Source organism: Scheffersomyces spartinae (genome assembly GCF_019049425.1).
Source record: "Scheffersomyces spartinae strain ARV_011 chromosome Unknown scaffold_14, whole genome shotgun sequence".
NCBI lineage: Eukaryota > Fungi > Ascomycota > Pichiomycetes > Serinales > Debaryomycetaceae > Lizanozyma > Lizanozyma spartinae.
The window spans coordinates 354909-382453 of record NW_025065061.1 but is presented as its reverse complement, the minus strand read 5'-3'; the positions used below and the strand labels follow the sequence as shown (position 1 = coordinate 382453).

General features: G+C 37.4%; 10 protein-coding genes across 10 annotated transcripts; 5 read left to right on the top strand and 5 right to left on the bottom strand.

The window, feature by feature from the left end:
• Positions 1–59: 59 nt before the first annotated feature.
• On the top strand, positions 60–737 carry GAP1_3 (glyceraldehyde-3-phosphate dehydrogenase 1; the record flags this gene model as incomplete). Its single annotated transcript, XM_043192046.1, has 1 exon — positions 60–737. The coding sequence occupies one exon, from the start codon at positions 60–62 to the stop codon at positions 735–737; it is 678 nt and encodes a 225-aa protein (XP_043048678.1).
• Positions 738–2661: 1924 nt separating this feature from the next.
• Positions 2662–4422, top strand: GAP1_2 (amino acid permease; the record flags this gene model as incomplete). Its single annotated transcript, XM_043192045.1, has 1 exon — positions 2662–4422. The coding sequence occupies one exon, from the start codon at positions 2662–2664 to the stop codon at positions 4420–4422; it is 1761 nt and encodes a 586-aa protein (XP_043048677.1).
• A 126-nt stretch (positions 4423–4548) lies between these two features.
• On the bottom strand, positions 4549–5530 carry KQ657_001244 (uncharacterized protein; the record flags this gene model as incomplete). The annotated part of the gene is made up of 2 exons (XM_043192044.1): positions 4549–5477; positions 5524–5530. The coding sequence occupies 2 exons, from the start codon at positions 5528–5530 to the stop codon at positions 4549–4551; spliced, it is 936 nt and encodes a 311-aa protein (XP_043048676.1).
• A 1003-nt stretch (positions 5531–6533) lies between these two features.
• GAP1_1 (amino acid permease) lies at positions 6534–8282 on the bottom strand (the record flags this gene model as incomplete). The annotated part of the gene is made up of 1 exon (XM_043192043.1): positions 6534–8282. The coding sequence occupies one exon, from the start codon at positions 8280–8282 to the stop codon at positions 6534–6536; it is 1749 nt and encodes a 582-aa protein (XP_043048675.1).
• A 3159-nt stretch (positions 8283–11441) lies between these two features.
• Positions 11442–13622, bottom strand: ORC3 (origin recognition complex subunit 3; the record flags this gene model as incomplete). The annotated part of the gene is made up of 1 exon (XM_043192042.1): positions 11442–13622. One exon carries the CDS (start codon positions 13620–13622, stop codon positions 11442–11444), a length of 2181 nt encoding a protein of 726 aa, XP_043048674.1.
• A 1718-nt stretch (positions 13623–15340) lies between these two features.
• DGA1 (diacylglycerol O-acyltransferase) lies at positions 15341–17263 on the top strand (the record flags this gene model as incomplete). The annotated part of the gene is made up of 1 exon (XM_043192041.1): positions 15341–17263. One exon carries the CDS (start codon positions 15341–15343, stop codon positions 17261–17263), a length of 1923 nt encoding a protein of 640 aa, XP_043048673.1.
• A 132-nt stretch (positions 17264–17395) lies between these two features.
• On the bottom strand, positions 17396–18490 carry KQ657_001240 (uncharacterized protein; the record flags this gene model as incomplete). Its single annotated transcript, XM_043192040.1, has 1 exon — positions 17396–18490. One exon carries the CDS (start codon positions 18488–18490, stop codon positions 17396–17398), a length of 1095 nt encoding a protein of 364 aa, XP_043048672.1.
• Positions 18491–19140: 650 nt separating this feature from the next.
• On the top strand, positions 19141–20139 carry MEU1 (S-methyl-5-thioadenosine phosphorylase; the record flags this gene model as incomplete). The annotated part of the gene is made up of 1 exon (XM_043192039.1): positions 19141–20139. One exon carries the CDS (start codon positions 19141–19143, stop codon positions 20137–20139), a length of 999 nt encoding a protein of 332 aa, XP_043048671.1.
• A 3368-nt stretch (positions 20140–23507) lies between these two features.
• PTR22 (Ptr22p) lies at positions 23508–25211 on the top strand (the record flags this gene model as incomplete). Its single annotated transcript, XM_043192038.1, has 1 exon — positions 23508–25211. The coding sequence occupies one exon, from the start codon at positions 23508–23510 to the stop codon at positions 25209–25211; it is 1704 nt and encodes a 567-aa protein (XP_043048670.1).
• Positions 25212–26207: 996 nt separating this feature from the next.
• RPS8A (40S ribosomal protein eS8) lies at positions 26208–26807 on the bottom strand (the record flags this gene model as incomplete). Its single annotated transcript, XM_043192037.1, has 1 exon — positions 26208–26807. One exon carries the CDS (start codon positions 26805–26807, stop codon positions 26208–26210), a length of 600 nt encoding a protein of 199 aa, XP_043048669.1.
• Between the last annotated feature and the right edge of the window lie 738 nt (positions 26808–27545).

The following is a 27545-nucleotide window of genomic DNA, read 5'->3' as shown; positions in this document are numbered from 1 at the left end:
CTGCTTCTCCTTTCGTCATTGCCATTAAGAACGGAGGTATCTCTGGTTTGCCTTCTGTCATGAATGTTGTTATTTTGATCTCTGTTTTATCTGTTGGTAACTCATCTGTTTTCGGTTCATCAAGAACTTTAGCTGCATTAGCTGCTGCTGATCAAGCTCCAAAGATTTTTGGATACATTGATAAGAACGGTAGACCATTAGTTGGTGTTGTATTCCAATTGGTCATTGGTTTATTGTGTTTTGTTGTGGCTTCCGACAAATATGGTGAAGTCTTCGACTGGTTGTTGGCTTTGTCAGGTTTATCCACCTTGTTCTCGTGGACTGCCATTTGTTTGTCTCACATTAGATTTAGAAGAGCTTTATATGCTCAAGGTAGAAGTACTGATGAAATTGCATTCACTGCTCAAGCAGGTGTTTACGGTTCTTTCTACGGTGCTGGTTTGAACATCTTAGTTTTGATTGCTCAATTCTGGATTGCTGTTTGGCCATTGGGTGGTAAGCCAGATGCTGAAAATTTCTTTATGAACTACTTATCTTTACCTGTTGTTCTTGCTTTCTACTTGGGTCACAAGATCTGGACTAGAAACTGGAAATTGTTCATTAGAGCCAAAAACATTGATATTGACACTGGTAGAAGAGAATTAGATTTGGATTTGTTCAAGCAAGAATTGGCCGAAGAAAGAGCATACATTGCATCTTTACCATTCTATAAGAGATGGTGGAACTTCTGGTGTTAAAAAAAATTGTACTTTTTGAGGGTAATTTTGATAATGAACTCAAATCAATTTTGTTGCTAACACTATTATAGTTGCTTAATCTATGCGGCACTTGATCCGCTATTTCAGTTCAGTATAGTTGAATATTTTAATATTTTTAAATAGATAAATTTTGATAAATTTTGATAAATATTAAGCGTATTTTAAATCTTCTAAGTTTGACGGAGTCTTTATAGCGAAGAAAACTAAATTAAATACAAGCTGCAAAGTCAACAAGTAAGATTGATAGGTATAATTCTTGCACTTTTTTAATTCTTCCGACAATTTGGTTCAAAGTTCCAAAAATGACAATTTATGGTGCGATAGATTTTCAGACAGCGTTGTAAGTGAGTATTAAAAAAGCCCCCAAATTGCAACCTCATTTGTCGTGCACCCTCCAATAAATACGAGCTTAACATGCAGCGACAAGATAATTGTTCCGTTCGCTAAAACTCAATAGACCCATCTTTCATGGAATAACGAGGGTATTAACCGGGATGTTGCATACCGCTATACCGAGGGGTGTTAATTTTCTTTCGCAATATCAATACTCAGATTGGACACGATATTCTTTGGATATACCAATCGAAAATCTACTTGCATCCATTCCAAGCTGTATGACTCAAATAAGAGAATGTTTTCCTTTTCTTTACAAATTATTATAAACTTACTTTTTGATTGAATACTAGTACCTTATTAAAACCTTTAACATTATTTAAATGAAGGTCCCAGTTAGGAATGTTATGGATTTTGTTGTTAGCCAAGAATGTATTTCTTGGCTAAACAAGCCCAGAAAATCAGTTCAACCGAGAGTTGATCAATGAAAGCAACAATTTAAGACAGACTACATTTCAATAGGAAATTGAAGCTTGGAAACTGCTACCACGTATTTTAAATTTCTCTCCACTAGCCAAATAAAATCGAATATTACCAAAAATTACTCATTTGCTCTACTTGAGGGAATTAAATATCGATTCTCAATTATCACGTGCTCAACGTAGTTTTCTTACGTATGCTAAACGTCTTCTTTTGCTTTAGTAACATTCGATGATTCTCATGCTGGGAGTTGACGCTGACGTCTACTTTTACTTAGATAACTGTAAAGCCTCGTTTGTCCTAAACACGCCCCATGATCTTTTATCACAACGTCATTGTCATTAAAATATGCCCATTTCTCTGATTCCCGAGATTTCAGTAGGGCTCTTTATAGGGTACCGCATTATTCTTGAGAAAGCAGAATTGCTGTTCTAAAGTATAGTGTGACTGCTTCTCATTCTTGCATGCTTTAGCGGTTATCAGACACCATTACCTGTCAAGTGAAAGCATTACTGCACATTAATTTTTCATAGCCCGAAATTTCTTGGCTGTGTCAAACTAAAAGGTTGCGTATGGGGTAACGAGATCTAATACAGGCTAGATATGAGTTCTAAGATACGATAAAATGCCGTGCGATATCCCCCCAGTACTAAGGTATGACATAATGTGACTTCGTGATATTTTGGCGGTTTTGAGAAAAAACGCTTATGAAATTCCCGTCAACCCTTCCGAAACAATGCAATTGTCCTGTTTCGGAATATCATTCATTGAAATTTACACTTTTGAATACATTAACAAGGGCCAATAAGATAAACCAAAGCTATGTTTATGTTCTTCATACGGCAAATGCTATAAATTTCTTTCTTATATGGCGGATGAAAACCTGTGGGGATATCCTGTCATATCTTTATCTTTGCTATTGTGGGACCAAGGGAAATGTGACTAAAAAATTGCTTATCAGTTAGAATAGGCGAGTTTACAAAAGCAAAAAAAGTATATAATTGTTCATCGTTTATCTTAACCTGATTTCCGCTCTTTAATTTTTGGAGGAGAATAATCTCTCCACCTTAGACCACTATACAACTACGTTATGCCTGAAAAGGAGTTGAGTTATATGAGGTCCAATGAGGCCTCAAATTCAGCAGATAAGAGCGGTGGTGTTTATGTCAATGATTTTGAATCTCCAAGTGAGACAAAATTGACTGGCTGGGCCAAGTTTGCCGACTCTTTCAAAAGATTCGATGACAACGAATTGGGTTTGGATCCTAACTTGACAGAAGCTCAAAAGATTGCTGTGAGAACTGCAAACTCCCCATTGTCTAGATCTTTGAAGAATAGACACTTGCAAATGATTGCTATCGGTGGTTCTATCGGTACTGGTTTGTTCGTTGGTAGTGGTACATCCTTAAGAACTGGTGGTCCCGCCGGTGTTTTGATTGCCTATATCTTAATTGGTAGTATGATCTACTGTACTGTTCAAGCCTTAGGTGAATTGGCTATTACTTTCCCTGTTTCTGGTGCTTTCGTTACTTACAACACACGTTTTATTGATGAATCATTTGGTTTTGCTATGGCTTGGAATTACGCTTTACAATGGTTAGTTGTTATGCCGTTAGAATTGGTTGCTGCGTCGATCGTTATCAATTATTGGAATAAGACAATCAATCATGCTGCTTTTGTTGTTATTTTCTGGGTCTTTATCGCTGCAATCAACTTTTTTGGTGTTAGAGGTTATGGTGAAGCTGAATTTTTCTTTTCCATTATTAAGGTCATTGCTGTTGTTGGTTTCATCTTCCTAGGTATCATTTTATGTGCTGGTGGCGGTCCCAAAGGTGGCTACATTGGTGGTAAGCATTGGCAAAATCCTGGTGCTTTTGCTGCTGGGTTTAAAGGTGTTTGTACTGTTTTCGTCAGTGCTGCCTTTGCTTTCTCAGGAACCGAATTATGTGGCTTGGCTGCTGCTGAAGCTTCCAACCCAAGAAAGTCATTACCAAAGGCTATTAAGCAAGTTTTCTGGAGAATTACCTTATTTTATGTCATTTCTTTGACATTGGTTGGTTTGTTGGTTCCTTATAACGACCCACAATTAATTGGTTCCACTTCTTGGGATGCTGCTGCTTCTCCTTTCGTCATTGCCATTAAGAACGGAGGTATCTCTGGTTTGCCTTCTGTCATGAATGTTGTTATTTTGATCTCTGTTTTATCTGTTGGTAACTCATCTGTTTTCGGTTCATCAAGAACTTTAGCTGCATTAGCTGCTGCTGGACAAGCGCCAAAGATATTCGGATACATCGACAAGAGAGGTAGACCATTGGCTGGTATTGTTCTTCAATTGATCTTTGGTTTGTTATGTTTCACTGTTGCTTCTCCACACTACGGTGACGTCTTTACATGGTTGTTGGCTTTGTCCGGTTTATCAGCCTTGTTCACATGGGCTGCCATTTGCTTGTGTCATATTAGATTCAGAAGAGCTTTGAGTGCTCAAGGGAGAAGCACTGATGAAATTGCATTTACTGCTCAAGCTGGTGTTTGGGGTTCTTGGTACGGTTTCATTCTAAATACCGTTGTTATAATTGCTCAATTCTGGATTGCTGTCTGGCCATTGGGTGCTGCTCCAAATGCTGAAGTTTTTTTTGAAAACTATTTGTCATTCCCTGTTATCTTGGCCTTCTACTTGGGTCACAAGATCTGGAAAAAAAACTGGAAGTTGTTCATTAGAGCTAAAGACATTGATATTGACACTGGTAGAAGAGAATTAGATTTGGATTTATTGAGACAAGAGTTGGTTGAAGAAAGAGCATATATTGCATCTCTACCATTCTACAAGAGATGTTACAAGTTCTGGTGCTAGAACGCCAACCTCCACGCTGTTTTACGTTTTTATAGTTCTTCATTTATACTCACATATAAAGAAGCGTGATAATCTTTAACCCTATACTACTTTGATAAAAAATGCAATACTTAGTTTATCCTAATTTTAAAAGTAGTCAATGTTTTCTCTTATATCCGTTAATCTTTGGTTTTTGAAATGCCATTTAGCAAAATACCAGCCAGCAATAACCAATAAGGAAATGAACAATAAGCCATAGTAAGATGTTGGAGGCAGTCTAATTGGTTGATAACTTGTTTCTCCTGTAACTTCATCCGTTCGGATATCAAATGCAAATATTTCTTTAATGTATATATCCCTGAAAGGCTTTGAATCCTTATTAGTATCCGCGATGTTCATTTCCATTAATGTGTCAAATCCGTTGACTACTTGACCAAATACAACATGATGACCATTTAACCAACCACAATCCTTTCTAGTGGTGATAAAAAATTGTGCTCCGTTAGTATTAGGCCCCGCGTTGGCCATAGATAACCGCCCCAATTTATCATGCTTCAACTCAAAGTTTTCATCCGCAAAACTTTTCCCATAAATGGAGAAACCTCCTGAACCATTTGAGTTTTCAAAGTCACCTCCTTGCACCATGAAATCTTTAATGATCCTATGGAATATACTTTGACCATAACCGAATCCTTTGGTACCTCTCGATAATTCAACAAAGTTATTTACAGTTTTTGGAACTGTCTCACCAAATAACGCTATATGTATATCTCCAATCTCCTCTACGCTTCTATCTTCTCTATTAAATCTGTTGATCTTGAATACAATCTTGTGAGTGACTTTAGGGTCTCCCTTTACCATCTTCATCTCCTCAGCAGTGATTTGTTCCTGGATAGAAATTCCTGCTACCAAAGTAACTACCAGAAAAAGACCCAAGATCCATAATGTTAACCGGATCACCATCATATCCTGCTTAATACAGTTTTTAACTAAAAAGTTATGAATAGATAATAGTTGTCTTGTTTCCTTATGAATCAAGAAGGAGGTTTCATGTCTGATTGCGTGTACCAACCAAGCTTTATATTAATCAAATGTTTACTCAAAAATCGCGTCTAACATAACCGAACATGGCGATAGTGTAGGGACACTATATATTACCTAAACCAGTATCTGGAGCGAATTTACATCAAGGAGTTTCCATGGATTATATATGAGTTGTATGTAAGCACTTTATTACAGACGGTGGTCCCCCTAATGATGTGCAATAATTTCTTAATAGCAAAATATTATTACTTTTTTAAGCAGCAATACATTAGTATTTTCATAGTGTCCGTATAATATCAAATGTGTAAATTGAATAGTGTTAGGCTGAATGACTACCAGTTATGCTGACAATTGGATCGGCCGCTAAGTTGCCTAAGTTAACGACAACTTTAATTGAGTTTATATGTTACTCACATCAATATAGTAAATGTATTGAGAAATGAAAATAGTTTTGGTTAAGAAAGTCATACACAGCACTAACTAAGCAACATGTAATCATAATAGTTGCAAATAGACAAATCATCACTTTACGTATGCATACAAACACGTAAAAACATGTACAACCGCTCATAGATATATTTGTATGTATACGTATACGGCGTGATATATAATAATGGGGCAGCTCAAACTTTATAGTCCATCAAGCAAAAGTCGGCTACTGATACCTGTTTAGTGATAACTGTTCTTAAATTCATCCCTACAAAAGGAAGAAACCAAACAACCATTTTTCGAATACCGTGAACACGATTGATGATGTCATGGATTGGTGCGAACCAGCTGAAGCTTTGGCCACTGAAATAGGCTATCACAAACCTACTACGCCTGATCACTCGCTGAGCTGTGTCAATTTCCCTTTGACCAGCCTTGCTCAGGGAGGGAGCAGTGAGCAATGTTTGTAATTATGTAAAGTATTTTACAATATTTGATATTATACAAAAGCTTGAGCATTATATTTATTATTTTTGGACGATCTACTAATGTATTATGATTAAGTAATGTATATATTTAAGTAGCTTTGGGTAGATCTAAAGACTTAACTCACGAGAACTGAAAAATTTATAGCGAAGTAACAATCGCAGTTCAGGTTACTAGCACCAGAACTTGTACCACCTCTTGTAGAATGGTAAAGATGCAATGTATGCTCTTTCTTCGGCCAATTCTTGCTTGAACAAATCCAAATCTAATTCTCTTCTACCAGTGTCAATATCAATGTCCTTGGCTCTAATGAACAATTTCCAGTTTTTAGTCCAGATCTTGTGACATAGGTAGAAAGTAAAGACAATTGGCAATGAAACGTAGTTCATAAAGAAAACTTCAGCATCTGGCTTACCACCCAATGGCCAGATTGCAATCCAGAATTGAGCAATCAAAACCAATAAATTCAAACTAGCTCCGTAGTACGAACCATAAACTCCAGCTTGAGCTGTATACGAAATTTCGTCCGTGTTTCTACCTTGAGCACTCAATGCTCTTCTAAATCTAATGTGAGACAAGCAAATAGCAGTCCAAGTATATATCGAAGATAAACCAGACAACGCTAACAACCAGTCGAAGACTTCACCATACTTGTCAGAAGCCACAACGAAGCACAATAATCCAAGAGCCAATTGAAGAGTAATACCAACAATAGGTCTTCCATTCTTGTCGATGTATCCGAATATCTTTGGCGCTTGTCCAGAAGCAGCTAATGCAGCTAAAGTTCTTGATGAACCGAAAACAGATGAATTACCAACTGACAAGACAGAGATCAAGATGACTGCGTTCATGACAGAAGGCAAACCAGAGATACCTCCGTTTTTAATGGCAATGACGAAAGGAGATGCAGAAGCATCCCAGGATGATTCGGCAACCAATCTTTCGTCTGTGTAAGGAACCAACAAACCAATCAATGTCAATGAGATAACATAGAACAATGTAATTCTCCAGAAAACTTGCTTCGTAGCCTTTGGTAATGACTTTCTTGGGTTACTGGTTTCAGCAGCAGCTAAACCACACAATTCAGTACCAGCGAATGCAAAAGCGGCTGTGACAAAGACAGAGCAAACACCTTTAAAGCCGTTAGCAAACGCACCAGGATTGTGCCAGTACTTACCACCAATGTAACCACCTCTTGGACCACCACCACAAACCAAAATGATACCCAAGAAGATAAAACCGACAACAGCAATAACTTTGATCATGGAAAATATGAATTCAGCTTCACCATAACCTCTTACACCGAAGAAGTTAATAACTAGAATAAGAACCCAGAATATTGCAACAAAAGTAGCTGGATTGTATTTAGTATTCCAATAGTCAATGACAATAGTTGCAGCAACTAATTCTAACGGCATAACGACTAACCATTGCATGGCATAATTCCAAGCCATAGCAAAACCAAATGATTCATCAATAAAACGTGTGTTGTAAGTAACGAAAGCACCAGAAACAGGGAAAGTAATAGCCAATTCACCTAAGGCTTGAACTGTGGAGTAAATCATACTACCAATTAAGATATAGGCAATCAAAACACCAGCGGGACCACCAATTCTTAATGTCTTACCGGAACCAATGAACAAACCAGCACCGATAGAACCCCCGATAGCAATCATCTGTAAATGTCTGTTCTTCAAAGATCTAGACAAAGGAGCATTTGCTGTTCTAACAGCGATCTTTTCCGCTTCTGTTAAATTGGGGTCGATCCCCATTTCATTATCATCAGCTCTTTTAAAAGAGTCAACAAACTTTGCTAAACCTGTCAATGGAGGCTTGCTATCTTGTTGGTCAAAGGCATCAACAATAACTCCACCGTCCTTTTCGGTTCTTGAATGTAAATAAGATAGTTCCTTTTCAGGCATTTTTTTATTATAATACTACTATTTGTTGACAGACTTAAGTGGTACTTTAGGTTGAAAAAATCTTATCATCTTATTGGGAATTCATGTCATATTTATACCCATAAAATGGGTTTCATGCAATTTAAGCGGATTCATAGAAGATTCCCCGGCCTAATTCAAAATGGTGTACTTGCTATATCAGCATTTCTTATCATGAATCTGGTTAAGAAAAACCAAACATTTTGCTTTCTTTTGGATTTGCAGCAAGTTGTCTAGCAAAACGGACTAAAAATGTCTCCTTCAAAAGAAATACAACCGCACATTCATCTGAAAAAAAAAAAAACAGACAGCGACATTTTTTGGGCCAAGAATAATAACGTAGCTAGGTAAATTCTTGGAACATGCGTTCGATATATCTAAATTTCGAGAACGCCGTATCAACCCCTCAAATACACTCATGAACAAATAACAAAACTCTCCAATGTGGGTAGAAAAGGACCAGCTGCAACCGTTTCCGGTATTAACTCAAGAATTTGGGCATAAAATAGTTCAAAGCTGCCATAAACAGGTTATCAAGTGTAAAGCTTCAGTCTTATTGTGATATGCAATTTAACTGTTGATGTCGGTATCATGTACCTTGAAATTATCATTTTCGTCTAGTCAAGAAATTTCAGCAACTACACAAGAAAAAAACTTAAACTTGCAAACTAATCGAGGATTTCCATTAAACGGCGATTCTATCCTTCATGACAATAAACTCAAAACCATTTGCTAAGTAATTATGTCTTTTAATTTCTTCATTTGTCTGTTAAGGAAAAAACGTCACCCAAGAAATTTTGGGGTGCATTTCCTTTTTATAGATAAGTAGACCAGGTCAATTCTGATAAGAAGAAAAGTCATATCGGCTATCCAAATGCCTTCTACCGTTAAACGCTATCAAATTATGGTATTACAATCTTCCCTATTTTCCTAAGACCGCTTAAGTAATGCTAATAGTTTATTTGTAGAAATATGGAGGCATAAGAGGTTGAACTGTCGACTAAATGATTATAGCATATCTGACATAAGCAGGCACGACTACTAAAGACAGTACGCCAAAGTTGATACCCTTCTATTTAGATTTGCTACTTCACGTCGATAAGTGTTCTTCACGACTTGCTGTCTCGAATAGCCAAAAGTCAAAATATCTCTGGTGTTATATCTCTTACCACATTCCAAGTTTTGACTGCCGAATGTACTTGTCAGTGTATCCACTAACCGAGCCTAGAATGTTTTGTGACTCAAAACACAAATTGTGCTATCTCAGTCACGACATTAAAATTCATGTTCTTTATTCCAGGGGAGTTTCGAATGTCATGCCTTCAATTGCGGGGCAATGTGACAGTCAGTTTACCGTTAAAGATAGGACATTTTGTTAAGCGGCATCTTGTACTAATGGATTTCTTGGCCTGGCATTTTTAGTTGTCTCTGCGAGATTAATGATCCATGATTATAATTGATCTCAAGTGCCTAGATCACGTGATCCAACCCCAGTATAAAACTTAGTCTTGTGTAAGTAAACAAACTTTTGTGGGGTTGAATGATATCAAGGTTGATAGTATCTTTTCAAGTATTGTGAACCCTCGGCTCACTCTGGTTTTCAAGGATACTTCAAGGATACTTCAAGGATACCTCAAGTAAGAAAACATCATCAAAACCACCACAGCTTACTATATCAAATACAATTTCTAATTGAACCGTAATGTAGGTTCTATGTTTATGGCTTTGCGTAATAAAATCTCCTGTTATCTGATGGTTGAAATCGGTAGCAGCTCTTTGAATGCGAGTTATAAGGAGAATGGACAAAGTAATTATCTTTGACAATCATCCCTTTTTTAAACTGTTGTTTAACTTACAGTATCAGATCCCGCTTGTTGTGGCCACACCATGGTTTCTCGTTCCGCAGGCAATGCTATTTCCGCCAATATCTTCAAGACGCAAAGGAGAATAATGGTTTTGATACTAACCATCATGATAGGAATGTTAATATTCCTAGCACTGATGTACAAGCATGATCATATAACGCTCATGCAAGCTAATGGAAATGATACAGACTCGTTGGATAACATGGATCCAGATGACATGGATAAAATAGTAGAATACGCAAATGATGCGGACGATCCGGCACCTCCCTCTTAAGTCCCGGTGACGCGTTCGCCCTTCTACTAAGATACGGCTGTGCTTGGAATTACGACAAAGTGAAATGAAGTGAAACGAAGGAATTTGCAGTATGAAAAGCGTGGGTATCATCACGTCTTTAAAAATACATAAATACATACCCCCAAAGAAAAACTAATCAGTTTGTTCTCATTCTATTGCAAACTAATGAACTCGCAGTTTTACTTTCAACCACCACAGAATGGTGGCTCTCTGGCATCCTTTGTAATTCGTCAGAATATCCTAGGTGTTCTTTATACGGCAGGATCTCCAGTGGCAAACCAACTAGACGCAATTGCTGACATTCCAGGCATTCATACCATAATTTTGTATGTTATTTACTACCTTACATTTATTTTCTTACTTATTTATGATTTGAAGACTAATTTGTCTCTTTTAGACACTGTAATACGTGGGCTCTTAAGGCGTATCGAATCTTAAAACGATTTAGCAATCCCTACCTAATTGTACGTATACTAGGATATAGTGGACTAAATGTGACTAGTACTAACATTCTCACTAAACTAGATTGTCTTATCTATCATTGTCCTCCCTATCACTACTCCAGCTTTCACCATGATAGGGTTATCTGTTGTTACTATCACATTCATAGCGTTAACTGCGTTATCAATCTTCTTAATTATCGGTATGTGTATTAAGCCTTCTTTGTCCTGTAATGTTGCTATTACCTGTGATCAAAAACTAACTTGAATATCCAGTAGTCTTGTTTGTTCCACTAATAGTTTTGGGAATGGCAACAGCTTTAGCAGGTTTACTAATTGCTTATGTTATTGTCCCCGCAATCAACTCTGACCACTCATTTGGGGTGCCAACGTTTATGAATCAAATAGCAGATGAATCTGTTGAGAGTCCAATGGAATCCTCAATGCTGTCAGAGGGACCGCTAGAAATCGAACCTAAGATAACATCGTCATTTTCCAAAAAGGAGGGGGAAGATATCAGAGCTAGCAGTGACTAAGAAGTTCATACACCTCTCCAGATAGCTTTTTCAAGGTAGTCCGCCTTTGGTTTCTCCTTTAAGAACCCCATCTGGGTCATCTCAAAACAACTCTGAGAAAACCATGAGAACATCAACTTTTCATATTTATTATCAGGGAAATTATCTTCAAGTCCCAATTCTGCCAAAACATCTTTCCGGTTATAGGAATACTTGAAAGCAGTATACATATCATAAATGTTTATAGTAACTGGCGCATCTTTGTATACTTGAAATAATTGACTGATTGGAGCTTTAATTCTAGATTTGGTAAAACCATTGTTCTGCAAATGATTTTGAATCAAATAGTTCCCCAAATATAATGACGGAGTTGATAACCCAGTTTCCAATGCCATTCTAAGATTTGGTCTTAAAAGATTTATCATCAAATTCTCGTAGTTTTCTTCCAAACTCATTAACTTGACCTTCTTCATGTCGTCTGTACTGTAACCAAACCCAGTTAAAAACCAATTCTCATGGAAAACTGTTCCATGGAAATCCTTATAATAATCGGAAACTTGGGTTATGTATGATTGAACGATTTCCAGTATGTTTCCTGTTTGGTTCTCAATTCTATCAATGAATAATGCAGCATTTTCATCCGAGATAGTTCCAAACTCCGACTCATACTCTGAAATAATATCTTCAGGTACATAATATGAGTTGACTTCAAAATTCTTGAAATGATGTTGTGAATCCATAAACAAGTCAAGGACTTCATTGTTGAGGATCATCTTATAAACTTCTAACTTCTCTCTCTTATGCTTTAGAAGTCCATGAAGAATGTTGCATGCGTTTATCACCTTTAGCTTGAACTTTAAGAATTGAGCTTTACTGCTCTCAAGGAAGACCTTCACAGGATCATTCAGATCTATCAAGGAAATAACTTCATTCTTGATTTGCTTATCCTTAGAGCTCTTGTATTCAAAGACCCTTTTTTCAATGAATCTCTTGAATGAAGGAAGCTTCTTGAAGGTTTCAAAGTATTCTTCTGGGATCTTGGAAGTTTTATCACTAAAATTTGTATCATGAAATACTGCCAACGGGTTTTGATAAAAGTAAATCATATAGCAAAGCTTCAATTCTTGGACAAATGTATCAACAGAATTATCTGCATTGGACATACGATCGTATAGAATAGCAGTGAGTTGTGGATCCAACATAAGTGGGCTCAAAGAATCATGTTGATGGTTCCTTAAAAAAAGATTGTTAGCAATGGTGAAAATAACCTTTTGGTTATCATTTGTCTTGAACTTAGCTCCATGAATAATTGTACGCGTTTGGTTATCAAGAGTAGAATTGATCCATTGGGAAATGTTTGAAGATGAAACACCTAAAAGTAATCTAATATGAGGTATACGGTCAAGGTATGAGTATAGCAATTTGATCATTTGATGAAGTACTTGTGAAATCATGGAATCTGTATCTTGAATCACAACCACTAATTTAACATGAGGCTGCCCTCTCAAATATTCTTCCACATTATCAAAATCATAGTTAACTCTTCCGTTCCCCTTTGAAGATTCTTCTTCGTCATCATCATCGACAGCATCTTCTTCGTCAACCTGATCCAATTGTTCAAGAACATCTGTTGTACTACTTTTAAAAAACTGCAGAACCACTTCTCTTAATGCTGACTTAATATTCTGACAACTCTTTGCTTCTATTTGAATTATTCGAACTATATCTTTTGTTTCTGCTGCTTTGCACTTGCAAAAACTTCTAAATTCTGATAACACTCGAATATTGTTTGCTGTATTTGAGCCTAGCAGTAGGAAACCCACATTTAGTTTTTCACTGCCAATGTTTTCAGAAGTGGTAATGTATTCGTACAACCGGTTATAGACATATGTATTGGTATCATTTAAGTTACTAGTGATAGTTGCAGATTGATTCCTCCATATCTCCTCAAACAACTTCTGTCTAATCTTAACGTTCTCAAGAGGTTCCTTCCCTCGAAACAAACGAGGGAAATATGACGAAGATGAAGATATCAGTTCTTCAATGCCATTGTTGGAATCAGATCCATAGAATGTTGAATTGAAAAACCCAAAATCTGCTTTATTTTGTCTCCTTTTCTTTGAATCTCGCTCTAAAAAGTAATGAGTCTTTTGGGTATCATGGTTTAGCAGCTCCAGAGATGTTGGATCTCTCAGTCTTTTGGGCATTTGAATGTTCAGGGATAGACAATCGATTACTTCAAGGTATCAATAGGACTGGTGAATATTTTGTTCCTATTGTGCAAGATCTTTGACATTTGTGACTTTAATTTCCTATTGAAGTAATTAGTGACTTTTAAAGAAGCATGAAGGTAAGAGAGTTTTATATAATCTGCCAACGTGGGTGCACCCCGTCATTCCCGTCGTCCGACTATCTGAGGTGTATTGGTGGTATAAACTACTTCCCAGTAGATAAGGTTTTTTGTGACATGATTATTTTTCAGTAGAGCATTTACTTACAGACTTTCGTCAGTTGCTGGTCAGAGACTCATAAAACCGACGGAAACAGTTTAATCATTTGACACATATGGCTTAAAATGACCATTCCCAATTGGCATTGAAGGTTTTGACTAACGTTGCTATTGCTTTAAATGAACTTGAAACCACAACGGAAGCAATAAAGTTGATTCAAGGCATTCGCTATCATGTTAATGTCAGCTGATCGCAACATGGCATTGTCCAGGTTTGCAAGTGTATGGTTGGAATTCAAGTATGTACCTTGGTCTACTATAGCGACGAAACATTGATTTCCCTAACCACGAATCAAAGGCATTACATTCTCATTTCCCCGGAAAAAAGAGCCAGTTTTACTTGACCTTTCTAAGTTTCAAGTGCCAATATCGCTTCAAGTCTACTCTATTCTAACGGTGAATCTTCTACGTAGCTCGTTAGGGTTAGTTTTATCGTTGCTGTAGCAGTTTGCGATTTTTATGTTGAAACTGTCATTCACACTTGAGGACGTATTAGAGTTGAATTACTGGAGTAACCTAAATTGGATTGGCGGGTACTGCATTGGCAATTGATTGAATCCTGTTCGATTATTGTTGATACACATACATATATATCTATAGCAAGGAAACTTTAAGGTTGGTGGTGCACTCCAGTTAAAATTGTCTAAATAAATGGATTGCGCAGTAGCAAACAAGATTCCCCAATTAGGTCAATCAGGTCCATTTACGATGTTAACTTGCACCTAACCACAACCTGCAGCTGTGCTTTCTGTAAAGAGGAAAATGTCATAGAGGACAACAATACCCACACCCTTCTGATTCAAATATAAACATATGTGGGATTTTTTAGAACACCTGATGAGAACAAAGAGACCATTATTGGATTCACGATGTCTTGTTGTAGTAATAGAATTAGTGCCCTGAATACCTCCGTGAAATGCTCGGTAAATCATAAGTCACACCCCCTCCCCCCGTCCTTCCCACACACACACACACACTTAACATTCTTGCGGGATTCCTCCCCTTAAACTCGTCTGTCTAAGTCTATGCCACTTGACGTTGCTATATCTTAGGATTATTGTTAGCTCTCTCCGCTGTGCATTGTTGCCCGCACAAAAATGCAACTTATTACGTTCAACCCCACTATTACATCGTGCACGGATACAGAACTTTGTAACCCCTTCTCATCATCCCCTAAGCCAATAACATAAATATCCAATCATATAGCCATAGCACCAAACCAATTAGTGATAACATCTTGGTGAAGTTGTTGAGCTGAAACAATAGCTTGCTATTGATTATAAAAGTCACTTATTTCCCTCTGCTTAGAAGCCTTGTCTCTATTGTCGTCACTCTTGATTTGTTTTATTTATTCATAGTTGGTCTCCCGTTTTATCGTTACCCTATTAATGGACAAGGCCTCGAATTAACTATTCAATGGTGGAAAAAAACGTTGATTCCGACTCCACCCACGTTGAGTTCACTGCGTCAAAGTCTTCCGATTCTGCTGGTTCAGGTCTAGAGTCGACAGCACCAGCAGAAGAATTTCCATCAATAGTTGTCAATAAGAATTCCACTAATGGAACTGATGTTACAACGCGTATAACTACGAAAGAAGAAGAAGACATTCACTCATCTGGTTCTGTTAAATTGTCCAATTCTGCAGCCACAGATGGATCATCTAAACCATTAAAGAAGGCCCCTCCAGAGGCTACACAAGAGGTCTCGGTTAAGGCTAAAACTAAACAGCAAAAGAAGGATCTGCATCTTTGTTTGAATATTGCACCTCTTAATACTCCCCTTCAAAATAGACTAGAGACTTTTGCAGTGATGTGGCACTGTGTATCTATTCCGTCCTTCATAATTTTGTTCTTAATCTTATTATGGCTCGGATGGGTGGTTTGGCTAGGAGTTATAATACCATATTATATATGGTGGTATGGGTTTGATTTGCATACCCCTACTAATGGTAAAGTAGTATATCGTACAAGAGACTGGATGAGAAATCTTATAATATGGAAGTGGTTTATTGATTACTTTCCCATCAGAGTAATGAAAACTGTTGACTTGGAACCAACGTTTTCAAACGTACTTGTTCAAGATGATGATTTGCCGGACGATGAAGAAGATTTGGTAAGTGAATTCCTGACTACAATTATTGATCGTTTATTTATGAAGTTGGGTTTGCATAAAAGACTTAACCTTCTGGATAGAAGACGTTCAAGTGTATCCTTGTCTTCCTCTTCCAATAAAATATATAAGAGGGTAACCACGGGACCAAGGTATATTTTTTGTTATCATCCACATGGTGTCATTTCAATGGGTGTCATGGGTATGTTTGCCACAAATGCAGTACGGAACGAGCCATTTCAACCACCAGCAAGGTTTCTAAAGCCATTATTTCATGATCCTTCCAAGTATAAACGTTTATTCCCGGGAATTGGACAAGTTTTCCCATTAACTCTCACAACCCAGTTTACATTGCCATTTTATCGGGATTATTTATTGAGTTTGGGGTTAACCTCGGCCTCGGCTAATAATATTAAATCATTGATTAACAATGGTGATAACTCCGTCTGTCTAGTTGTAGGTGGTGCTAAAGAATCATTGTTAAACAATATGGTTGCTCCGAAGTATCGTATTGGTAAAGGTTATAAAGGTGGGATAGATAGTTCTACTGAATCTAAGGACAATAAAAAGAAATCAGAAATCAAGTTGGTACTTCAAAAGAGGAAGGGGTTTGTTAAGTTGGCAATTGAACTTGGAAACGTTGCATTAGTTCCTGTTTTTGCATTTGGTGAAGCTGATATTTACAAATTGAACACTCCAAAGCCTGGATCTTTTGGCTATTGGTTACAACAATGGATTAAGGACAAGTTTCTGTTTACCATACCATTTTTCAGTGCTCGTGGAGTTTTCATTTACGATTTTGGCTTATTACCTTATAGAAACCCAATTAATGTTGTTATGGGTAGACCCATATATGTTCCTGAAGGGATTCTAAGTGATTACAAAAGAAACCATCCAGAATTTTTTAAAGAAGATGTTGTTACTACTCTTGGTAACAATAAAACAGAACTGAGTGGTTTTACACGAAAGAGTTCATTTAGTAATTTACTTAGCAGAGCGACTTCCAGCATTCAAAAATCAGATTCCACTGGATCCTCGAAATCTGCATTGAAGGGTAATGAGACCCCAACCACAACGTACTCAAGGGGTAATAAAAATTTGAAGACAAAGATCCCTATAGAATTAGTTGATCATTATCATCACCTTTACGTTGAGGAATTGAAACGGGTTTATGAGGAAAACAAGTTCAAATATGGATATGGAGACGTTGAATTGAACATTATTGATTAATGCATTCATTTTATTTTATTCTTTTGCATTCCCTCACCTTTTTGGGATATTTCTTTCTATATACAAATGTTTATTTATGTGCTATTTAAACTTAGCGTATGCCATTATTATTATCATTAAAAAGTTTTGGTATCACTTAAATTTGGTAGCGATATCGTCAATATCTTCGTCATCAATAGTTATCTTCTGTTCAAGCTTACCTTCATCCTTCAATTTCTTATACCTCTTCATCAATTTTCTGTCTAACTTCTTCCTTCCACCTGACGCTCCTTCTGGGGCACTCTTTCTAAATAAACTGTTGTTTGACTTTTGGAGTTCAACTTGAAATTCTTTGAATTCTTTTCTATTTATCTCTGCAACGTTGGCCTTCTCTTTTGACTCCTTTACCTTTTCAGATTCCCATTTTTTGAACCCGTGGATCTCCTTTTCGAAAGGAGGTACCCCAAATGATTTCTCACTAGGGATCAATCTCCACAAGTATTCGTCATCAATATCATCTAGCCCAGAGTTAAGGTTTAACATACCACTCAAAGATCTCTTCAAAATATGTTCAGGAAGAGGTTGAAAGGAGTTAGAGTCTTGGTCGTAATACAACTTGATAAATTTAAGAGCTCTAGTGGCATTATCTTGTTGAGTTTCTGGATCTTCCTCATCAACTGAAGAAAGTGCAAAGTCATCTAATTGTTCAACTACTGCCTTATCTCTACCTGTGATGTCTTCTGCAATCAGTGATTTCATATATTGCTTCGGTATTTCAAAATCAACATAAAAATCTGGATTTTTGGTCTTTTTTATTTCACTAGGTAAAATTGGGAGTCCTGAAGTTGAAGATCCCTCCTTGTCTTGATTACTCTTATTAGAATCCAAAAGTATTCTTCCATATAACTCATCCAATGATAAATCAAATAACTCTTTGGGTGCTTGTGGGAATTTGGAGAAGGGAATAAAAGATGGCAGAGTTTTCTTCAACTTCTTATCGTCTTTAGCTTTACTGTTCCGTCTTGATCTTGTGGTTCTGGAGGTGTCCTCATCTTTACCCTTCAAGATGCTCGTTCCAGGGGAAATGTCCCTGGCCGCATTCAAGGCACCTAACCTTCTTTTGCTCTTTGGAACAGACAAGGGCAACCCTGTTACTGACTCAGGCTCCTTGGGAGGTTTGGAGGAGTAAAGACGAACGTACAGACGTAATGTTGTCTGAGTGAACTGCTGCGTACACCGTCTAAGCATTTTTCTCAGATAAAGTCGAAACGTTAGGAGTGTGGAAGTATTGATTGTAGCTGTTAATTAGTAGCACCAAGGTAGTAACTACTCTTTATTGTTAAAGTAAGATGATTGAGTGGCACTGAGAGTATTGAACTATTCGTGTCCTGGATAATAGTGTAAGGCTTAGTTGGTAGCATCAAATGTATGAGCTTCTTTTGAGTCATCTGGGGTTAAACTCATAGTAGAAAACTAACTCTGGCACACAACAAAGCCGCCCCTTTGGACTGACGTTATTAAACTAAAACCATCGTACTGGTAATAAATGCGATCGTATTGACTCGCGTTAGGGTCCAATTCTTTGTAATAACGTAATCGTGCTTGGCTCACATGCCCGGGACTTTGGCCAGGGGCTTGCTTAACTCCCGGTGGGCACACCAATTAAGTACTATCGCCGCCGCGAAGTATGCCCATCAAATAAATAAACGTGCTAAAGAAAAAAAAATCCTATTGCCAAACTCTTTCACTTCTGTTGTTAGTCTTTTGAATAGGCAAGGTAGGATCTCCAGTAATTTGAAGTTTTGAGTGAATTTGCTTATCTCAAGTCCAATTGATAGAAAGCTTTTTGTATAATTAAGTTTCTCCATCCCGTTCCTCCTAGATATCTTAGAAGAATCATGTCCGCTCACAGAGATAAGGTTGACGTTAAGTCGTTGCCCCATGAGTTTAAGGAACCAGTTCAATTAGCCATTATTGGAGGCACTGGTTTGTATGATTTACCAAACTTACATCCGGTTGCTAGATTAACAGTATCTACCCCTTGGGGATTCCCATCCGGTCCCATCACCATCGCTCGTACTGAAGATGGCTTCCCAGTTGCATTCTTGCCTAGACATGGTTTACACCACGATTTATTACCAACTGATGTTCCTTCTAGGGCTAACATTGCTGCTTTGAAGAGTTTGGGTGTTAAGGCTATCATTGCCTTCAGTGCTGTTGGTTCGTTGCAACCTGAAATCAGGCCAAGGGACTTCGTCTTACCAACACAAATCATTGACCGTACTAAAGGTATTAGGCCTTCGACTTTCTTTGAAAAGGGATTTGTTGCTCATGCTATGTTTGGTGAACCATTTGACCTCAAATTGAACAAGTTGATAAGTGAAGCTGTTCCTTCATCAGGTTTCTTGGAACAATTCGACAGTAAGTACGTGCCTCAATTGCACACCAAGCACACTACCAATGGTGGTGAAGATTTGACTGTTGTTTGTATGGAAGGCCCTGCCTTTTCAACTAGAGCTGAATCTAAATTGTACCGTACCTGGGGTGGTTCAGTTATTAACATGTCTGTTTTACCTGAAGCTAAGTTAGCTAGAGAAGCTGAGATTGCTTACCAAATGATTTGTATGTCTACTGACTACGACTCTTGGAATGAAAGTGAAGAGCCTGTTACTGTTGAAACAGTTGTAGGTAACTTAAAGGCTAACTCCGCTAATGCTTGTAAATTGGCAGCTACTTTGGTTGATGCGGTTGCTCATGCTTTCGAAACTGGTGTCGGTATTGGAGACGACTTGTCAGGTTCCATGAAGTTTGCTGTTTCCACTTCACCTGACGGAGTTAAGAAGGAATTGTTGGAAAAGATGCACTTTTTGTTCCCAGGTTATTGGCCCCTTCATTGAATCCGAGATGACGCCGTCCAAATGTTCCCCATGATTTGATATTCCCGATAAGGGTCATACAAAGACACTAAATAGTTGTCTCATTCAATTATATATTTGAATGTCTTTCGAACGCCTTATACTAGAGATTAATAAGTTTTAGATTATCGCATCCAGCTTTCACACATCATATATCGCAATAATATTATCCCCAATTGACTCTTACAGATTTTATGTCGCAAGAGGTCCACTATTGATTATCAAATGTTTCAACACGGAACAGAGGTAGCAATCTGAGAGAATAAAATACTTGAAGATTAATTCACTAAACTCTGCTATTATTGAACAGGTGTCAGCTTTACGGTTATATTATCCTTAATATTATCAAATTGATTTCCACAATAAGGAAAGTTATGCTGAGAGTTGGCGTATAGGTCTCTCATATTGGCTTAACTCTTACGTATTTTCTCCGTGGTAATTCTATTGCAATCGGCTTCCAAGCTCTCTTAAAATGGTTTTGGTATCATAGCTTGAAGTAGTCTTGCTATATGCATTGAGCTCTTATCTTTAATTTCAATCTGTCTCCCTACTTCACCTTGATTGGCTGCAATTACGATATAAGAATATTTTAATGTCTTTTTCCTTAACAGCTCATTGGTGCAATATTTGAAAGCTTTAATGGACCTCTTTTCTCCCTTTAATAATCAATTGTTTGCACTTTTTTTTTGGTCATAATCTTTCAATATGTACGCCTAACTCCGTTTACTTTGAATGCTCAAGCGAAATATGCTGAAAGTATTTCCAAAAACAATTGCTTGGTAAACACCGTTATGACCTTTAAGGAAGTACCATAACAAAGCGTTCTAAATTTCACTGGTATAAACACAAACCCGAGAAAGGTCTCGTGAACCTTTCATTACTACTTGACATGCCAACAATTGTATTCTATCCAGGCTCATGACCCTGAGCTTCAATTAGGCCGCATATCTTTAGCGTTAGAGATGGTCGATCTATTTGATGCGGGTTCGACAGCAAGAACATTTCCCTCAAGGGCCTAGCTCTCTGTTGAAAATCACGCCCTTAGTGTGAGAGTGATTAAACCCTGAAGGTTGATGTAATGTCTTTCTTTCAGATAAAAGTTAACAGACTTCGGAGGTTCAGCAACTTTTGAAAGCGTCGCCATCTCTACGAGAGCTTTTTATTATCTCTTCTGGTTGAAATCTGTTTCAGTATATTAACTTTCGTCATTCCCAACAGCCACCTTACTGATGAATCCTAGTTACTAAAATCCCTACAGACATAAACTTGTGATACAGGGGACTTAGAGTCTATTCCTTTCATTAGTTTAAGAGGTATCAATTCAAAAACTAATAGTACAACAGCGGTTGAAGCGCAAACCAAGATATGTGTTCCACGGAATAAGAGAATACTTTTTCCGCTCTATGCAAGTACCTATGGGCTTAACAATAAGCTTCATTTCTCGTACCAAGAAATCTCTTTCCTATAAAATGAAGCCAGCTCAGGTACGAATTTGTCATGTTGAACTTATACGGCACTGAATATCTCAAGTAGAGTTCGCCAGTTGTGGTAAATCTTAAAAAAAAAATGTTAATGTAGACATTAACTCCTGTGAAAAGTACACACTGATTGTACTATTGTTCGTAGCATTAGCTGGTAGATGGACTCTCTTGGTAGCAGGCTTTTCCAAATCAACAACGTCTTATCTTACGAAGTAGTAACGTAATAGGGGTTGACAGATAAGGTTAACGAAGGATGTAGCTGTAGTATTGTCTACAGATTTCTTATACACAGTGCTGACACGTTTGAATCGCCTCTCATCAACAGATAACGAATTTCATAAAATATTATTTAAGGGCTGACATCATAAGCATGCTTATGAGCCGATGCTTGTTGATTATGGTACGGCACCCGAGAATGTTGTGGTATAGTTTCTTCGCACATACCCAATTCTCGATCAATTACGAATGGTATCTCATTGTTACTGATGGTTGTATCTTGGCTAATACCTCAATCTTCTCACTGAATCAGTAGAGGCTATATAGTATATTGATCAACGGTGTTTGATTGATGTTGCATCAACCTAAAGAATCTACGCCATTTAAGTTTTGGTAATTGGTTGCAAGAAGGCGGTGCTAGTAAGAGTGTTTTGTGTAAAACAAACGTATGTTCCGTAGAGGAATACTATGGAGAAGCCACTTAGTAGAGAGTGAATGTTCTAATCAGCATATCTATGAATACACAAGGTACTTTTTATTTTTTCTTTATGATTTCTCTTAACCAGTGACATCAGTGAAGGTGTATTGATAACTATTGTTGGAGCCGAGCAATCACCGAATTATCGTGTGCGTTGCAAGGTTCGCCCCCGGAATATTTGGAATATTTTCCGCACGGTTGGGTCAACATTCTATGCATTGTAACCTCGTCACGTCAAATCAGAGAACAGAAATAATAAAAAGTAGACAGATCGTTAGAATGAGGGATCAAGAGGAGAGAAGCCGGAGTCATATAACTCGTTCACCATTCGTGATATACTTACGAAATGATTATCGAGACAAAGAGGGTAACTGAGTGCGAGCTGTAATCCCTTGGACAATAACTCACATGGTGCTTTGTGAAGAGTGTAGAGAACGAAGACTATTTGAAGCAGTTATTCGGCTCCACTTTCAAGCCCGTTTCGGTGAATGGCACCAAAGTTAGATCTCCATCATCACCGCAAGGTGCTTTAGTTAACCTCGCAAGTCTTGAACTACGGCTTTTTTCGGTTAGGTGATCTCCCCATGGTATTGGCAGGAGGCTTAAGTGCCGCACCATTGTTTAGTCAATTGTTAAATCTAATGAAATTCCGGAGTGTGCAGGCTTTAGTTGCATTTTTATCGGCTTCTTATTTCTTAAAGGTACAAAAAAAACTGTGCCTTTCGTGTTAATGAAAAAAAAAGCTCAAGGAATTTAGCCCTTGATTACGAAATTGTTGTTAAAATGATGCCGTTGCAATCGTAAGGCATTTGTAGGATGGGGTAGGGAGATTTATGATGTAGCACAGATATATCATTAGCTTGAGGTTGGATCCCCATATTAATGCCGTTCTCATTTGGGTTAGATTTACATTGTCACTTTTTTGAACTCCTTTATCAGTTATGTTTTATAGGTGAACTTAAAAACATTGCCTACCTGGGATAACGATTTCCGGATTTCCTTTGTATACAGCTGATAAGAGGCTTCAAATAAAAAAATAACTCCGATAATCCTTTTTCCATTAAGCCTACTGTTATACTCAGTACTAATGTAATATATAAAGACAAAACTTCCTATCTCGAGTTACATTTTGACTTTTATTATACCGTTTATCAAATAGGCTTGACAAATTAAACATGTCTGAGGTAGAGAAAGAAAAGCAAGAGAACGTTGTCTCTGGCCAAGCTGTCGAGTCACTTTATGTTTCCGTTTCTGGGTCATCTCATTCAAGTCATGATGACGGCAGGGAACCAACCGAGGAAGAACTCGCAACCTTAAGAAGGGTTAGTGAAAAGATTCCTATCAGTTGTTGGTTAGTTGCTATTGTCGAATTGGCCGAAAGATTTACTTACTATGGTTTATCTGCTCCATTTCAAAACTATATGCAAAATGCTCCCGGTGATACTCCACCAGGTGTTTTAAACTTGAAGAATCAAGGTGCTACAGCTTTGTCTTACTTTTTCCAATTCTGGTGTTACGTAACTCCAATTTTGGGTGCTTATATTGCTGATACTTTCTGGGGTAAATACAAGACTATCTTCGTCTTCTGTATTATTTACATGCTTGGTGTTTTTGTTTTATTTATCACTTCTGTCCCTTCAATCACCAGTCATTCTACTGCTTTGGGAGGTTACGTCGTAGGTATTATCATTATTGGTATTGGTACTGGTGGTGTTAAGTCCAATGTAGCACCTTTGATTGCTGATCAAGTCCAAAAGACTAGTCCTGTTATTAAGGTTTTAAAGTCAGGTGAAAGAGTCATTCAAGATCCTAACGTTACCATTCAAAATGTTTTCATGTTCTTCTATTTGATGATTAATATTGGTTCCTTGTCTGTTATTGCTACCACTGAGTTGGAAAAACATGTCGGTTTCTGGGCTTCCTTCCTCTTACCTTTCTGTTTTTTCTTTATTGCTATTGGTGCCTTGGTTTTGGGTAGAAACCAGTACGTTAAAGTGCCTGTCAGTGATAAGATCATTTCCAACTGTTTCAAGTGCACCTTTGTTGCCATTAAGAATAAGTTCAACTTGGATGCTGCTAAACCATCTTTAAACCCCAATCAACAATTCCCCTGGGATGACAGATTTGTTGATGAAGTCAAGAGAGCTCTCTACGCTTGTAAGGTTTTCTTGTTCTACCCTATCTACTGGGTTGTCTACGGTCAAATGTTGAACAACTTTGTTTCTCAAGCTGGTCAAATGGAAACTCATGGATTACCCAACGATATCTTGCAAGCAATTGATTCCATTGCCATTATTCTCTTCATTCCAATTTGTGAACGCTTCATTTACCCTTTCATTAGAAAATTCACGCCTTTCAGAGCCATTACCAAGATCTCTTGGGGTTTCATGTTTGGCGCAGCAGCTATGGCCTACGCTGCTGTTTTGCAACATTTCATTTACAAAGCTGGTCCTTGTTATGACCATCCATTAGCATGTGATCCCAAATATAAGAACACACCAAACCGTATACACATTGCTTGGCAAGTTCCAGCTTATTGCTTTATTGCCATTTCTGAAATTTTGGCTTCCATTACCGGTTTGGAATACGCTTACACTAAGGCTCCTGTTAGAATGAAGTCTTTCATTATGGCTTTATTCTTGCTCATGACTGCCTTTGGTTCTGCTTTAGGTATAGCCATGTCTTCCACTAGTGTTGATCCTAAATTGGTTTGGACTTACACAGGTTTGGGTGTATCTTGTTTCATTGCTGGTGTTTTGTTCTGGTTCACATTCAAGCACTACAATTATAAGGAAGATGATTTGAATGCTTTGGATTACCAAAAAGATTCACTTGTGACTGAAGCCTCTATCATTGATGAAGAGGCTCTTAAGCGTTAAGAGTGTTCATTAACTTTTTACTTCTTTTTTACATATGATTTACGATTGTATAGTAGATTTTAATAAACTTTGTGAAATACTTTGAGTCCCAAATTAAAATCAAAAATGTCTATGCTCATTTTTGCACCCATGGAGCACTTCCTTAAAGAAAGTTAGTAATGGACCCAACAAATGAACGACTTAGTTCAATAATATTTTGCTCTAACATATTTTTTTATACTATGACCAAAAGGAGTGAAACCTAAAATGGTACTCTGATGTACTATATTTTGTATGCCAACTTTTTATCAGCTCAATTATAGGATCAGATTTTAATCAAAGTGTTACCCGCACTTCAGATGGAGAAATAAAAGGAAATTTTGCACTCAATACATAAAATTTTTACAAACTCTTTCTTCTTTAAAGATTTGTGGATCAAGTGATCCATTTCATTACAACAACAGTATGTTATCAGAAACTACTATGTGTATCGTATATTATGATGAGAAGAGATTATACACAGACCTGTACTGAACTACAATGTGGATAAACTAATTATTGCCTTTTTTTGCTGACTATTATACGATTACCATGTACAATCTCATATTATTTGAGCATTATACTAACTATTTGAAACAGAAGAGGGAATAGTCATTTCGATATAAATTGTATTACTTGTAAGCGTAGAATGTGTTGGAGCACATGAACTCCTTTGGTACATCCATTGTGGTTATGGAATCTGAAGGTGACTTTCGCACCGGGACAACCTCGATTGAGGTTCGTAAAAGTCGCTTTGAACGTAAGTTCAATCTTTTTCAAGTTAAACTCAAGTAAAAGTATTGGACTCACCAATCCTAAGCAAGAGACTAAGCAAAATTTTATATGTCCTACGTAAGCCATTACTCAATCATTATGAAGCAGTTATTTATATTACTGTAAAATATACAAAGAGATTATAATTTTTCAAGACTAAACAAGTGAAACCTATTACAGATGAAACCAATAACATCCCATTGCTTATTTCTTGTGGGAGAATCTTCTCAAGTAGAAAGCCAATTCTTCACCTTCCAAGATGTAACCGTCACATCTACCGGATTGACCAGGTCTGGAAGAGATAACAGCGTACAACTTACCAGAACCGAATTGAGAATCCAAACCGGATTCAACAACAGCAGCAGAAGCTCTACCAGCCAACTTTCTTTGAAGCTTTCTGGACTTTGGAGCTGGTTCTTCTTCGGAAGCCTTCTTCTTACCCAAAGATTGACCGTAGTGGGTTTCGTAAAATTGTCTGAAAGGAGTGGCATCGATTTGGACAACAGCGGCCTTGGTCAAAGTATTAGTTCTAACCAATTCGTTGTTAGAAGGGTGGTAGACAACATTGGCAATTCTTGTCTTACGAGATACACCTTCGGAACCCCATGAGAAGTTACCGGTTTCAATTCTCAAAGCTCTGAATTTTAAGTTACCACCTCTGGTTCTGACAGTGTGGATTCTCTTAGCACCAATCTTGGTGTTGGCAGATTGACGACCTAACTCAAACTTTCTCTTCTTTCTGAATTGGGCTCTCTTGGCACCAGTAGCAGAACGCTTGTGACGAGAATCTCTAGAAATACCCATGGTTCCTATTAATATTAGTTAGTATAACTGGTCGCCAAAACTCAAATAAAGGTAAAAAGATAGCACGATTAGGACTCAAGACTTTTGAGTGAAAACTTTTTTTGCTAGAGTGGGAAAAAGAATGCCTGATATGCGATGACTTCCAACAACTCAAGTAAAGGATATCAAATAACAAGTCAACATCTGTTGACAGAATATTAATTGACTTATCATACGTTTACTCCATTCTTAAAAAGTGTTCTGTAAAAAATCGAAAGCAATACACATTCAATTCATTAAACATTTCATAGGGAGATTAAACACTTTGACTAGTCACTCTTATTCCACCACACAAGCAGTTACTCATATAGTCTTGAGGATCATTTGCTCTATCTATTCAGATGGCACATACACTTTAGGATTGCTGAAGTTCTAAACTAATACAAGAAGGATAGAAGAAAGGATTCAAAAAAAGACAAAAAAAATTCACCTATGATTCCCACCAAGTGAAAATTTTGGACAAGCGTGCACGAGAAGAGACTGCTAGTGCGACTGGCTATTGTTAGGGAAACTTTGTATGAAGAAAAATTTTCTTTGCAGTTCGCGCATAATTAGGGTACGAAACCCTATGGGAGTACTTTTTAAAAGACACGTGATATGTACTAAGATTCGATATTTTACACGCAGTCACTTCTGGAAATTGGAGAGAACACAATATGGAGGTATAGGCACATGACTACAAGATCTAGTTGTTATTTT